The sequence below is a fragment of the Psittacula echo genome, assembly GCF_963264785.1.
Source record: "Psittacula echo genome assembly, chromosome: 1".
NCBI lineage: Eukaryota > Metazoa > Chordata > Aves > Psittaciformes > Psittacidae > Psittacula > Psittacula echo.
The window spans coordinates 92,983,807-93,000,063 of NC_137735.1; the positions used below are offsets into that span (position 1 = coordinate 92,983,807).

The 16,257-nt window shown below is 41.7% G+C and overlaps 2 protein-coding genes across 2 annotated transcripts in view; both read right to left on the bottom strand.

Annotated features, from left to right (window-relative positions):
• CHPT1 (choline phosphotransferase 1) overlaps positions 1–5,900 on the bottom strand; it is a gene marked incomplete at both ends in the record, with an annotated part of 20,877 nt that extends 14,977 nt beyond the window's left edge. The window contains one exon of the mRNA XM_080624014.1: positions 5,658–5,900. Coding sequence (XP_080480140.1) covers positions 5,658–5,900 — 243 coding nt within the window. The remainder of the gene's footprint in view (positions 1–5,657) is intronic.
• A 5,318-nt stretch (positions 5,901–11,218) lies between these two features.
• MYBPC1 (myosin binding protein C1) overlaps positions 11,219–16,257 on the bottom strand; it is a gene marked incomplete at its 5' end in the record, with an annotated part of 76,397 nt that continues 71,358 nt past the window's right edge. Inside the window, one exon of the mRNA XM_080628573.1 lies at positions 11,219–12,084. Coding sequence (XP_080484699.1) covers positions 11,984–12,084 — 101 coding nt within the window. The 3' untranslated portion in view covers positions 11,219–11,983. The remainder of the gene's footprint in view (positions 12,085–16,257) is intronic.

The window sequence follows — 16,257 nt, forward strand, 5'->3', positions numbered from 1 at the left end:
GTTCTCGTTATCACAGACAAAAGTACACTGCATCCAGTGCTAACTGTGCTAGCCAAATTCCTTACCCACTCTGAATTCACACACATCCCCACAGTATGATGCACATCACCGATAAATTAAATGTCAGTGTAGGCAGTTTCCTATTTAACTGGATCATTTCCATAACTGAAACACCAGTCAGGGACAGAAACCTGCTATGGCACATTTTTTTTATCATTAACTGTACTGCTGTATGCTTGGTATTATCACAGTCTTTTGAAATGTAAGCTCCATGAAACACAGCCTCAATTCTAACCAAAAGAGAAGGCTTGCAGGCTGGTTACTGTAGTCAGTTCATGAAAGTTTCCATGACCCACAGAACATGATGCAAGAATTCCTGCTCAAGATAACATAATCTACATTATCAAAACAAGTGTAACATGGTTAAACATAAAAATAAACAAATAAATCAATTTCAACTCAAACTTCTCTTATTAGGTTTTTCTGAAAAAGCAATGGCTTTTGTCAAGTTGCAAGTTACAGTGCAGGTATAATCATTAGGACTGCTGATCCAGGTCTGTTTGCATTAACTTCTGCTGGGACAAATCAAAACAGTGTCCCCAGATGCCAAAACAAAAGTGCTCTGCTCCTGGACAATCTGGAAAGAAGAGGAGAGTTTCCATTCTCTTCCCAGTAAGGATCATCTGTACTCATTAACACCTGTAGTGGATGCATCTATATCCCCTGTTAGATCTTACCACATCCCTTACCACAGCTGTGGGGAAGGGATGAATATCCTAGTAAGAACAGGGGAACAGGTGTCTGAGACAGCTTAGAAATAACCATCTGGAGCATTTCATCCCTACGCTTCCAGTTCAAACTTAACCCAAAGTGCTAATAATCAAAGGTCACTTGTGATCAACTATGCTTTCAGCAGATTAAATGAATGCTCTTTTAATCAATAAAATACAGCTTTCCAAATCACAGAAGGTGCACAGAGGTTTCCAAATTTCCCAATAACCATGGACTCTCTGCTACCCGCCCTCTCAACACAGCTACAGCTGCCATCTCCTCCGCCTTCTGATGTGCCTGGCTCTCCTTCCTGGGATGTCCCCTGCTGGCTTCCCACGCTGGACCCAAGTAGTTTGCAAGTTAGAGAAGTGGGAGCGTTTGAGAATGCTGACATGGCTGGCAGATGCAGCAGAAAGGTCAGGAGGCTCCCAGTAATCATCAGCTTTTCACTGATGAGGTGTTTATTATCTCTGCTCAATGTTATATCCTGTCCAAGCAAATGTATTTTTTGGCAAGAACTAGATGCCATTCTCATGGAACTAGAAGAAAACACAAACCTCAGGGAAGGAAGAGGGATGCTTCTCTCCCTCAGTTAAGAAGAATGTCTGAAAGATGATACAGCTCCAAAATCTTGTCACACACAGATTTGGTACAGCAGGTCTGCCCATCTACTGAATCAGAGGGTGTCGAAACAAACCATGTGTGTGCAGTGTTTGACAGGTATGTGAGGCATGCCGCTCCTTCAGGAAAAAGTGTAGGTTGCAGCCATCCTTATTCTTCTGCTCCTGTGATTCCACCCCACCAAAGAGCATGGACAGCTGCAAAAGACTACTTGTGCCTGGGAGATCCCTTACCTCTTTTTTCAAGCAAAGCTCTCAAGCCCAGATAGTTCACTGGCCCAAGCTTTTGCAATATTTAAAGATTCAGCTCCCCTTAATTACTCATCACATTTAATAATAAACTTGCTTCCTCAATCCACAGCTACTAAATTCATTCCTTCTCTGGAACAGATCCAGAATAGAGGCAGACTTTTTAACTGGACTCCCCCCCTCTCCCCTCAAAAGGTGGATCATTTCTTGCACTTCTGTTCAGCACAAAGCATTATATACGATTGTATTAATAGCAGAAGAAAGGAAGGGGCTGTTTAAACCTGCTCTACAGCAGGGACCGAAGGCAGGGAAGAAGTAAAAATAATAAATAATCATACTATACCCAAGTGCATTTCATGCTCACCAGAGACTCCCTGCATTCCTTTAGCATCCCCAACAAGCTCCTGCTGAAAGAGCTCCTGTCTTTCTGTGTTGGTGTTCCTGAACCTTCGTTGTCCGTCTTTATGCCAAATACCTCTTTCTCCCCTTCACCACAGAGTGCTCCATTCTTCACTCATGGGCATTGGCTGGATTCCCCACCCCACTCTGCTTCACACTTGTCTAGCAGGTCAGGGGTTTAATGCTTATTCCTTTACACTGCCATGCCCCCACTTCATACCAGCTGCTCCAGCTCACCCTCTTTTCTGCTTCTCTTTCCTCTCTCCCACAAAGCTCAGTTGTGACCTTGCTGTTTAAATAATGTCTTGCTTTGTCAATACCTTTCTCTTATTTATCCCTGTGACAGGAAAAAAAAAAAAGAAATAATCAAGACAATCCACCTTTCCGTTTAAAAGGTGGTGGGTTTTGGTTTTTGGTTGGGGTTTTTCGGGAGGGAGAAGGTGGTTGCTGGGTGTTTTTAAAGGGAGTTTTTTAAGAGAGACAGAGAAGCAGAGACAGCACCTCACCAATGTTCCTTTCCCTGCAAACAGTTAATAGTGGAGGTAGCTGGAGTCACCTAGACCCTCCCCTGCCTTTTAGTCTCCCTAGACTAAATCCATCACTGCCCAAACTGCAAATCCATAGTCCACGCTTCTCTCCCTGCCTTCCTCCCAGTAACCTCCAGGAAATTATAGCCAACAGAAACAAAAGGTTAAAAAAACCCCAAATAAATCAGACATGATGGAGCCTAAGAAGCTGAGAGCAAGCAGGACAAGTCTTTATCACTAGATAAAATCTACTCTGATCAGTTTGGGGTGGGCTGTTTGCTTAGATCCTGCCGTAACTGCTACAAGATTATTTTTTTTAATAGATATAAATTCAATGCAAAGTAATAATTATTGTTAGATTGAGCTTCTGTCCTAAAATTTTAGCTTCCCATGGTATTTGACAGACCTGTGGCTGAGCTTGAAGGATTACCAAAGCTAGGCCCATCTATAAGCAACCATAGAAGTAGCAGGATCAGTTTTCTTTCTCCCTTTTACAAAGATAAATAATTATGGTTAGCCAGTTTTCTTCCTAGTGTTGATGAAAGGGAAAAATTGGTATGTCAGTTTTCCCCAGAATGGGAAGAGGTACAAGAGATTAACCTGCAAAGCCTAATGACTTAACTGTAGCTACTTCAGAGAAGTCAGCTAGCAGTAGAGGAAAACCAATTTACTGTGAAATAGTGGTGATAAAGTGAAAATCCTCACCTAGGAAATGCTCCCTTTTCACTGTAACACAGCAAATTGGAACAGGTTGCCCAAAGAAGTGGTAAATGCTCTAGCAGTGCTCAAAGCCAAGTTGGACAGAGCCTTGCGCAACATGGTTTGGGTTGAGTCGTCCCTGTCCATGGCAGGGGAGTTAGAACTAGATGATCTTGAGGTCCTTTCCAACCCAAACCATTCTACAATTCTATGAAATACGCACTGTTCATACTTAAAGTCAGCAAAACCTTTCATTCCTAAATATTTTATAATTAGCGTTAAAAAAACCCAAACAAAAAAATCCCACTCAAAAAAAATCCAGGCTGCAGTCACAGTGAAGAAGGTACTTCAGCCCTCCACAGAACATGAAATGAACAGGTAATGTCCTCCCCACCACCACATCTGGTGTAGCAGTCTTGTATATTATTCCTATAGATTCCTGTCCTAAGTTACAAAGAGTAGGAAACTGGACAAACACTCCACAAATATCTACACACTGATTTTTGTCACAACAGTGCTTTAGGGGTGCAGTCTGCTAATGGCTTAGCTACAAGAAGGCTTATGTTGAAATGTGCATTTACAGAGGACAGTGGTACAACCCATTATCTTACTAGACAAGGAGACATTGCTGAAGCAGACAATATTTTATAAAGCCAAAACATACTGAGCTAGTCGGTAACAAACCGGCTACTCATGCTGATGAAGATAAAAGCAATAGTGTATAAGGAAATAATAGCTACACATTAAAGAGAATAAAGGAGCATTGCATGGATTTAGACATTGACTGCATTGTGTGTCTATGGAAGTATTACTGAACTGTGGGATTCACTGCAATAGGACATAATGAAAGCAAAAAGTACAAACAAGTTCAAAACGAATAATTCCAAAGGCAAAATCATGAGCTGGAAGGTGTCTGTGGGGAAACAGATCCATCAGTTGCTGTTCTAGCAAGTAACCTGAGTAGAATCCCTTCTCAAGAAATCCCTGAACCACAGTCTTTTGGCAACAGGAACGGTTATCAAGGGAAGATGTCTTTTTCCAGGTGTCTGCTAGCAGCTGATCTCTGAGAGATTTCAGCTACCAGTCTTACTTGGTTTGTATGGTTTGTACAAGCATCAACGCTTCCGTGTTTTCAATAAAGACTGGTTAGCGGAAAAAAACCCAAACTAAACCACACAAACCAACTCATTAGAAAACCCACCTAGACCCAAAACCTGCTTGTTATTTTATCTAAGTCTTCTATTGAGTACTCCTACACTTCCACCAAGAGAATATAACCAGTTCTTGTTAGTCCACCAGGTAATCAAGACTACCTGTTCATGAATGGAAAAGGTGGCTTGGCAGGATAGCAAACATAAAGAAAACAGCCACCCTTCAAGATATTTTACCCACACAAAGCAATTTTCCCCTGGCATTTCCCACCTTAACTACCATGGAGACTGCAATGGGAAACTCCTAACAGCCTGGAAAGCTCTGACAACCTCCTTACATTGTCAGAGAAACTGTAGGCAACCCAGTTCAAGCATCAGCCCACGTTAACAAGCCTGTTTTCCCTCCAGAAGCTAAAGCAATTAAATGTTTCCTACACAAGTAGGGGAAGCATTTGACCTACTGTCAGCTAACACAGCTGCGACACCACTGAACCTCAATTCTGAACTAAGCGATGCAGAAGGGATGCCAGCCATGCCCCGTGGCCAGCTCTGCCCTTTTCTTGGGCACACCCCGCACCCTGCCTCCTGGCTAACAGCCATTTCTACTTTCAGGGCCCCTGTATTACAGCCTTCCACCTGAGAAGGGAGTTGACAGCTTCCGCCTCCTCCCCAGCAGGCTGCCTGAGCAATGTCACACATGTGGGATGTAAGATGGTCCTTGGAGGAGACAGGGATCCCATGCCTCAGGGTGAGCCCTGCTATGCCTTCGCTCCACAACATACAGCACAGGCCAAGTGCCCGACCGGAGCCCTGGCCTCACGGGGACCTCTGGTCAGGGAGGTGAAAGGAACCACTGCAATTCGCCTTCCTCGCACTCAAAGCTGAACACTCACATCCAGCTCGACCCCTGCTACCCCAAAGCCTTACTCCGCGTCACCTCTCCTAATTTCCCAAGGCAAAGCCGCAGCTCTACCTCAGCCCTTCCAGCCATGGGAAGGGCCACGCGTTAGTGCAAGTACCCCCGGGTACTGCCAGGAGGTGCCCTGGCGGCACCACACTGAGGAGCCCCGGTACCGCTCCCGGGACCTGCGGGACGGGAAGGGCGATGGAATCCCCCTGGGGCGGCGGCCGGCGCAGCGCAGCCGGGCTGAGGCGAGGCCGTGGCGAGAGGAGGCAGTGGCAGGCGGGGGAAAGGGTCAAGCTGTAACGGAGAGGCGGAGGCGGGCCGTGGCGGGTGGTACCTGCTCGGTGACGCTGGGGCAGCAGGCGATGAGCGGCAGCGCCGTCAGGCAGTTCAACAGGAGGCCGCCCAGGGTGATGGCATTGGGGGCCAGCCCCAGCGGGACCTGCTCTACCAGCCAGGCCCAGTACGGCTGCAGCCACGGCTCCAGTAGCGAGCACCCGGCCGCGCTGTAGCGGTGCTGCTCCAGGCGCTTCAGCTGCGCCGGGCTGAGGGGCGCGGGCAGAGCCCAGGGCACCGCCATGCCGCCACTACAGCCCCGCCGCGGGGGCCGCCGCGCACTGGGCAGGACCGAGGTCAGGCCGCCACCGCCGCTCGGGGCGGGGCTGAGCGGAGGGCTGCGGCGGGAGGCGGAAGAGGCCGACGCCCAGCGGCGACTCTGGTAGCGGGGAGCCACCGCCCCACGACAGCTGACGTGAGCCGTGGGTTCCTGCGCCGGGGGGATATGGCTCCCACCCTGCCCCGCAGCAGGGGCCCGCGACTGGGCAGGTATCCCTGGCTGTGGCAGCTCTGCCTTGAGAGGATGGGGATCCTCGCAGAGGGGGTGCCCCTGGGAGGACCCGCCCTGTATGCTTCCCGTTGGTGCTGGGCATCCGCACCCATGCCTGTCACTTATGGACGTGGGCAGGGTGGGGGGAATATACCCTCTGCGCTGTGGTTTTCCTTATTCTTCTTATTATAAGACGAAGAAGGTACATATGAGCCATCAGCGTGCACTTGCTGCCCAGAAAGCCATCAGAAGGATGCAAGTCGAGGGAGGTGCTTCTCCTCTACTCCAGTCTTGTGAGGCCCCACCTGCACTACTGCATTCATCTCTGTGGCCCTAAGCATGAGAGGTGTTGAGCTGTTGGAGCGAGTCCAGAGGAGGCCACGAAGATGCTCAGAGGACTGGAGCACCTCTCCTATGAAGATAGGCTGAGAGACCTGGGCTTCTTCAGCCTGAAGAGGAGAGGCTCTGCTGAGACCTTAGAGCAGCTTCCAGTGCCTAAAGGGGTCTGCAAGAAATCTGGAGAGTCACTTTTTACAAGGACATGTAGGGACAGGACAAGGAGGAATGGCTTTAAACTCACAGAGATATATATGACAGAGATAATTAGATATTTGGAAGAAGTTCTTGACTGTGAGGGTGGTGAGGCACTGGCACAGGTTGCCCAGAGAAGCTGTGGCTGCCCCATCCCTGGCAGTGTTCAAGGCCAGGTTGGATGGGGCTTGGAGCAACCTGGTCTAGTGGAAGGTAACTCTGCCCATGGCAGGAGGGTTGGAACTGGATGAGCTTTATGGTCCCTTCCAACCCAAACTGTTCTATGATTTTCCTTTCACACATTTTATAATGAAGGTGGATGGTGAAATGTTTTGCTGGAGTAAAGCATAAAGGCAAGGCTTGGGCAGGAGGTGACTTCCTTGCTGTTAGCAGGACTCCACAGCCGTGTCTGAAGGCGGGTATCCCCATTGTGTCAAGCAAGGGGTTCTCTGCCATCAAAGGAGACCCACTGGCCAGGGAATAGAGATCTTACATGTTACTGAGTAGCTGAACACTGTTACTCAGGACTTACTTCACCTTCTTTGTGTGCTTAGAGAAGGCACATCAAAATAAATACACCTTTTCAGAAATTGTGGCACATCAAATTGTCTGAATTGGTCATGTGAAGGACTTTAGATGTATCCCTGTATCTCTAGGAAGTTACATGGTTTCTGAATGAAGCCAAGAAAAGTTGAGCACTGTGTAGGTTGGAAGATGAAGAAGTGTAAAATACAACCTCTAATGTATATTATATACCCAGATGGCATCTTCTTAGAATCAGAAATCCTTTTTAAGTTACTCCATTGAGAGCCAGAGGCTGCAGCTCTCTGGCCAGACACAGTTTCCTGGACAGACCCATTTCTTTTTATTCGAAGTGAGCTGGTTCTCTTTGTCTGATATGTTTTTGAGTAGGTTTCTCTATGCCAAGGATCAGGAATGCTTGACATCTGCAAAAGGGTGGTTTCAGAATCATTTGACATGGTATGTGCATCCGAAGTGCTATGTCATTCATCCGCTGATTTAATTTACAGTATGATATGGCAATTGGGATTAGGGACCAAAACAGGGAAGAGAGGAACTGCCAGCAAAGGAGGGAATAATACGTAGCATAATAAAGAAAGAATCAATAGCAGCCAACTAGAGGAGAACAAATGGAAATGTGACAGATTCACAATCAGCCAGGTTCCCAGTCCACTGGAATCACAGGGTTTGGGTTATGCCTAACACTGTTTCTTTTAGTACACTGTGCATTGCTGTGGTCGATGAACATAATGGTACTGGTATTTATGGAGAGATTGCTTAAGGATTTTGTGATACCAAGAGGGAAAACAAAAGAAAACAAACTCAGAAAAGAAGTGGAGGGGAAAGTAAGTGGTGTAATAAATAAGAGCAACATCAGTAGAGGAAGAAATAGATTCCCTACTGAACTTATCACTGAGCTTGAGGGCTTGTTTTACTTTAAAAAGTATTCAGCCACAAAATATACAACATGAGAACAGAGAATTTCAAGCCCAGTGCATTCAGACTTCCAGCGCTTTCTCCATATTCAGGATACAGTTTTGCTTCCAAATGCTCTCTGCTGGAGCAAAGGAGCAGCTTTACTTGTCAGTCAGGAAAGCAAGCCATGGAAATCAAGTGACAGTAAGTACACCGTGCTTAAAATAGAATGTCTTTTGCTCCAGAATCTTAAAATGCAACAAAAGGCATTCATAAAGTAAGTCTCCCTTCACAATGCTCTATAAAAGGTAGCAATATTACACTCCCCTGCTCCCCCACTGGAAGCAGAGGAAGCTTGAAACTTTTTTTTTATAAAAGGAATATTTTTTAGAATTTCTGACTCTCAGTAAAGACCTCCATTCATATCCCTATTTAAACATTCTTTAAAATATTTGCCTGTGGTTTTTTCTTCTCCCATTTCTATATTTGTGAGATTATTTTCAGTGAGGGAAAAATGGACTGGCACTTGCCATAATCTTTCAATGCCTGTATCAAGCTCCATGTACAGCAATTTGAGAATGGATCTGTATTTGTACGACAGTAACATTTAAATGCCAAATGTCCTTCCATGGGCAAGAAGAGCAAGCCAAGAGAAGACAAACTCTTTTCCTCTGGATTCCTTAAACCCCTTTTTTTTTAAATTAACTTTGATTCTTCTCTGTGTGTGTATATACGTTTGGGTCTCCCTTCTTATTCCAAGTAATAACTTTCCTTGACCAATGAAAGTCAAACTGAACACCAAGGCAGAGCTTTCCAAAATGCGAAATTCCCACCAGATATGTGACAGTGTGCAGAAAAGAAAAAACTCATTGAAAGTGCTACTGAACTACAACCTCAGAATGTACTAGTTGATCGAGAATGTACATTGCAAACAGAAGATGGGAATAATGCAACTGGCTGAAGACTTAAACTGTTTTCACATATTACAAGACATCCAGGAACACAGCCATAAGCCATAAATGCAGTACTAGTTTCACTTCGCCTGGAGCTTTTTTGTTTTACTGTTGCGTTATCTCATATGACTAGGTTTCATTTGCTGTTCTCTGTTACTCCTAGGTCACTTTCGGGTCCACTGATTTCCTGGAAATTCAGTGTGACCTGACTTTGGAGACATTTCTTCTTGGGAGCATTGGGCTGTATCTTCTACAGCATGATATTCTGCTGCTTCTGTTTTCTCTAGGGTGTTTTTGTTGTCTTTGGTATGTTTTTATTCTCCTAAGCTGATATGAGCTGCAGGTTTCATTAGAATTTTCTTAACTTTGTGATTTTGGTCACTTTATTTCATGTATCAAGCACCACCCCTGGAGAATACCGATAGGCAAATCACTGTGAATCAAAACTTTATTTTTTGTTATTCTCTATTGTTCTGCAGCCTGGTTTAGATCTACTAGAAATCCCCTTCATATCCCACCCCATCCTATCATTCCCTTAAAGTAATTTTCAGTTAATTTTTAATCCAGAAGCTTGACTGGTAAGTGTAGTTAGTGAGAATATGAATTTACAGCATACTAATGCCCACTGATCTCAATTCCACCCACAGCCCAATACCCAGTACTTCCTATTGGTGTGGTGTACATCAAACCTGAATTAGAGCCAGTGGCAAACGCTGGACAGTGCAACTGGGGAGGAATTAAGAGCATCTGAATATAATGCTTACCATCCATACAGTGAAAAGCAGCTTAGTTCAGCTTGTCTTCTAACATTGCTGGCATCTGGTAGAAATTAGAGTAGCTAATTCCATCGGCAGACAGCCTTCAGAATCTGAGATTTATGTTGGCTTCCAGATTATTACATATGGTATATTAAGACAGAGGGGCAGATAAATACATAAGCTTGAAACTGTAAACACTGTGTACAAAGTACAGATGGCTATATGCATCATTTTTGGCTTACTAAAAAGCACAAACTCACAATAGTTATAGCTTTTGGTGCTGACTGTAATATATCTCAACAGATTGGTATTATTTTAAATGAGGGCCACGTGCTTAAATGTTTAAACCTGCATGGCATATATTTAAATTGACCCTTTCCCACAGCCTCCTATGCTTCAAAACGGATGGAGTCACAATTCACTTTTGAGATACAGAATAAAGAGAAATTATTAATCATTTATGAAATTTTCTTCATAGTAGACATGTTGCCTTCTTTTGTGTGTAGGTGTGAATGCGTAGGAGAGAATTGATTTTGGCAGGAGCAGGGTGAAATGCAGGTTGGGGGGGTGTCCAGGATCACTGGAAATGGTGAATTTCTTCCTTGCACAGATGGCAGCACAGAAGCAGTCACAAAGATAGAAGGAAGAAGGATCTTAGGGCGAGTAAGATTTACAGAGCAAAGCGAGGAAAAGCATTCAGATCCCCCAAGTGAAAGAGATGGCAATTCAGCTGCAGAAACACCAGTTCAGCAGTAGCAGTTAATAGTAACACGTTATTTTATTGCGTATTTACTGACTGTTGGATGTTTGAAAATGCACTGACGTCAAGTAACCATCTTGTAATGTACTGCTGCTCTAAGTAGACCTTTATCTCTATAAACCGTAATTGGAGATCAATCATTAGTCAGTAAGCACATAACCTACCCTTATCCATACAACCAGAGTGAGAACTGGTAAATAAATGACAGGGCAACAGGGAATTGACGGTCAGGCCAAATCATGTGTGACCTTGTGTCTCACATGCTTCAGAGTTTGTTGGAGATTTACAATCACCCCCACCCGTGAAATGCTTGGAGCTTAGTGACACTGGAGTTGGAAAACTAATGGAGCCATTTTACCTTTCTGCCTTGCATGGTAAACTCGCTAGTGATAAGACCTGAGTCCATTTTCTGCTGCAATAGCTGCAAAAGCATCATGAATTGCTGAGGAAGGGGTGCAGATCCAGACTGATGGGAAGCTGTCATGCTTGGCATTTATAATATTTAAAATATTGAAAATGCATAGATACAAAATTATGTATCTATTGTGTTTATCTTTACTCACATTCTGTGTCGTGTATGTTAAAGTGTAAGCCCATTGGATTTGGTGACAGGTGATACATTTTTCCACTCACTGTGGTGGGCCCGAGTTCCTGCTTTACAGTATGTGGAAATTAACAAGAAATGTGGTAACATGAGCCAGAAAAAAAGCCTAAAAAGATACTGAATAAGAACTTGATAGATCTTAAACACTTCATATTTATTGTACATTAAATAAAACAATTTCAGTTCAGTTGAGAGACTGATGGGTTGGATTTAGGAAACCAAAACTTCTAAAGGAAGATATATTCAGCATAAATGATCATTAAGTACATATGCGTTAAGTATGTTATAGTAAAACTGTATTCTGTTAAACCATTCTCAGGTGAATAAGATACATTATCAAAGAGGTATGTTTTCCAAGGGTCTTATTGCACAGCTACTGGCTAATCCATGTACTTTCAGTCTGAGAAAGATATGCTTTGTACCACCAAGTACAAACTCTGACTGCCTCCTCAGGTTTATTACACAGCTTCTCCTCTTTCTTCATTAAAAAAACAGAACACAGTATCAAACAGAAAATAAAGCTGAACATTACAAAACATTTGTTGTCTTCAGTTCTTTTCAATTCAACCCAAAGCAATCCATGCGTATTCTTTCTTTTCAGTAAGAGCAGGTAGGGAAAACGAAAACAACAAATAAGAAACAAAACAAAAAAAAAGAAAAACAAAAAAAAAAAAAAAAAAAAAAAAAGAAGAAATTCCCCAGCCACACATTTGTTCTGTTATTGCAAGAACTAAAATGCTGTAATTCTGCTACCAATTTCCAGTGCAGTGGGGGGAAACACTGTGGACGGACTCTCACTTCCCCTCAGTTTTGTCTGCCTGTACTTCACGCATGTATGAATCAATGATATGAGGAGGCACACCATCCATCAGTAGTCTGAAGAACGAAAGCCCACCTACAAACAAGGAATAAGACACTTTTCAGGTTGAAGCTCCCTGGAGCGACACTTTGTACCTTTATTTTCTGGTGTAAGCAACAAAGATTTAGTCAGTCCCTATTGCATATTTCATTGTGTGATGTGATAAAATTAATCCCTGTTCAAAAGTTCAGTGCAAGAATTAGCCATTATTTAATCCCTGCACTATACAGAACTTTCCTGTCTTCATGCACGATGAATTTCATTTCTAGGATGTCATATATTCAGTCATTTATCTCTCCCCCATGCAATAGTCTGTGATAAGCTTCACCTCAAATAACCCTCCTGGACTTCTATCAGGCTGCGTGGAGTATAGTGAGAGATGGGAGTCAGCCCAGGGGGAACAATATAGAAAAAACACCTGACTATGATGAGTTGTGGAAAACATGCAGACATTAAAATTATTTTAGTGTTGGGTATTATAATGGTTTATAAGTATTTAGCAAAATATCTACCGTGTTGCTTGCAAATAACAGGTGGGATGACATATGTGAAAGAATTATATGAAATAAAGCCAAGGTTTTGGATATTGGTACCTTTGGACTCCAGAGAGAGGTGACACAAGTTGAAACTTTCATCTGTTGGGGAATTCTGAAGAAAGATTTTGGATTCACTTTTGAATAAAAAATAGACCACACGTCATCACCTTGGATCCAGGTGCTTACCCCCTGAAAGCAATTTCTTCCTGACTTTTCCCAGGGCTTGAAGCTATTGGTATATGATCTCAAAGCTGTGGGAAGTCCTGCACTGATCCATAGCAGGGACTTACTTATTCCATGCTTGTGGCCACTGTCTTCCTTAGCGGGAGGAGTGAGTGTCCTGGCTCACAAGCCCTGATGACAGATAGGGACATTTTGTACTCAGTGTTTCCTCCAGCCCTGCCAAAACTTCTTTACTTTCTATGTGAAACTAAACTTCTTTTTCCTCCCGCTTTTCAGTTCAGTGGTGGTTGGAGCCAATATGCAGTGAACAAGTATCAGAAGTACTGTTCCCAGCTTTCTAGGTCTATGTAGTTTATGGCTGTGGCTCAGCCACGATAAGTAAAAAACAGAACAAAACCTATTTTAAATTAGTGCTATAATAGAAACCTCGGCTTATAAGAAAGCCATTGGAATGCTCAATGTTTTCTTTGGTGTTCTGGAAAAAAGGATAAGGCAAAAGATTTTTGAAGAGCATTGAATATTTTTGTCCAAGGCAAAATATTTCTTTCAATGCCCAGAAAAAAACATGTATGTAGTGTCTAACAGATCAGGCAGGGCACCCCAGAAGCATTAATTTAGTGAAAATAATCCAAATTAGGAGTGAAATTTCATGTAATTGAAAAATTTCACTGAAATAAAATGTCATTTGGAAGGAACAGTGGGAAAAAGATAAATATTTTGCTAAAAACCATTAGATTCTACCCTATCTCAAGGTGATGGATGGCATTTGTTTTAAGAAAGCTACGTACCGTTACTGTGCCTCTTACAAATCTGCATGAATATTCTGTTCCGCAAATTGCAAAAACCACCTGCTAATAACTGCACTTACCTTCTGAGCCTTTTCTGGAGCACACCAAAAGCTTTAAAGCAAAAATACATTGGAAGGATGAAGATATCACTGTCTCTGAATGCTTCAGCTCAATGCAACTGAGCTGATACTTACATACAGTGTTTATCCTGAGTACAGATTTTAGGAATTTATAACCTTTATTAACACAAGGATTATCCAATTGAAGTGCTATTAGTTACTATTGATTATGAGACTGTGCTATCTCATGTAACACCATCATTGTTGCAGAACTGTTCACTCCCGATCGTAGGTAGATGCACAATACAGACAAAATAAAAAAAGAAAGCATGCTTTTTGGCATTCTTTCCAACTCATGTAGTGCAATTGTGATGAGAATCATTCGTTTTTAAATGAAATTAACTGTGGAACAAATATTTCAGTTATGTAGAGGTATATTCCTATATGAGAATAACTGTAAATGAAAAATGCTGTTTTATTACTTGCATTTCATTCATGCTAATTAATCATGCTAACTCATGCACTGTTGAATTCCGTTGAAATGTGCGCTATTAGAAGGTAGTGGGATGTACTAATTAGGAATTACCATAGCAAGCAATTTTTCATAAAAATCTGGATTTCTGTGCATTAAAACTGTCATGCTACTCATTCTGAAAAAAATTTTCATTAAGTGAAATAATGAAAATCATGCCATACTAGGCAGACATTGTATGACACATAGTCATAAGCTTCATATGCAAGAACCATATGAAAGCTTACCTTAGATGCCAATATACATTCAAAAATCCTTATTGTGTAACTAAGGAAAAGAGAGAAAGAGAAGTAACAATTTAATAGCAAACACAAAAGTAGAGAGAAAATGTTGAGTGAAATTATGCTTACGATTACGTCAAGATGATGTTTTAATCCTTAGTCATGTAAAGTATGTAGGAATAGAAACACATGAAGAGTAAAAGGTAGGGAACCAGTTCCACTTCAAAATTATCATTAATATGTAAAGGCTATATTAATATCTACAAGTAACTATGAATCTTGTAATTAGTCTAAAGTATAGACTGGAACCAAATTATGCAACTAAAATTTAAGATAAATGTTTCCAAACGTAGCTTCAAAGAAGCTAACACATATATATATATAGTATTTTCCACCAGGGAAAAAAAAAAGCACACACATAACACTGAAGCATATATATATATGTTGAAACTCCATAAGGCAAAATAATCAAGTACAGACTAATTACATACCTGTGTATGTACTTTGCCATATATCCACATATACATTACTTAAAGCATGCTTTTTACTCTATAGGAGCCCTTATCTTTAATTAAACATTTTGACTTTATAAAGCACCCATAAATATATAAATTTATATTTATGTATGTATGTAAAAGCACTCAACTTTGTAGCTATTGTAGCCTTTTAAGAAAAAAACCCTTAATACTTCAAAAACTACAGGTAGTCTGACTTCTTAACATGTTTTTGGTTTGAAATAGTAAATTTGGAAGCATAATATACTGCAGACTAGCTTCTGGGGACTTCCGTAATTTTAAAATTGCACTGTCAATATTCTAGATTTGGGCAAGGTTACAAACAAACACCTTTCTACAGAAAGAGCCAAATTCTCTGAACTCTACAGAACCTGAATTTAAAATAAGTTCTAGAGAAAATGAAGTAAAATTATATCTTTGTAACTATGAAGTTTTCACTGATTTCATTTGTATCAAGACTTCATCCTTAGATTCTGTAGGTTAAGCTTAGGCATGGGTTGTAATTCTGAGAACTAACTTGTAATCAAAGACTAACCTGTAGTAAGGAATGCCTTTTAAGCACAAAATATTACTATGATACTTCTTCTCTTTCAATAATTCTACAAACTATCTGAGGGCTGGGTTTTTTGACATGCAAATTTCTATCTCCTGGAAAGATCTAAAGGTTTTGGTCAAAGGTCATCACAGTAATGAAATAAATTGGTAGGTAACAGGTAGTTCTATGCCCAATGGCATAGCAGAACTATGTCTAAACCCTTTGTAACTCTGATGTTAAAACCCCATATTCTTGATTAATTTGGCCTTCTTTGCTCATGTGACATACATTGTATGCCATGAGATGCTAGCTAGTTTAATCTAAAAAAGCAAATAAATACACACTTTGCATGCAGAAAATGCGTTTGCATGTGGAAAGAGAGGAAGGGAATGAAATGGAATACCCAGAGGAGTATGCTTATTATAAACCTGATTATTCCCCGCCAAGAAGAATGGTTCTCCTGGGTTAATTACTCCTTGATATATCACTGCAGAATTAGAATATTTACAGTGGTATTTATTCGCATTTGAAATTTTTCCCAGTTGATTTTTACACCTGTTTAAAACATATTTCTCATACAGCATATTTTCTATCATCAACCTATTAGAATGACCACCAACCTTCATTTCGCTTGTAAGATAAACATTCTTTAAACCCATCTGTTTCATGATAAAAAAAGTATGGTGCTCTATCTGAACCTTTTCATTGACCTCAGTGAAGCTGACAAGGAATCAGTTCCTTACTGCTTGCAACAGGAAATTTACAGCCATATTTCACTATCCATCTCAACAAATTTAAAAGATATATACAATATTTTCTGTAGTAAGAGGAATACAAAAC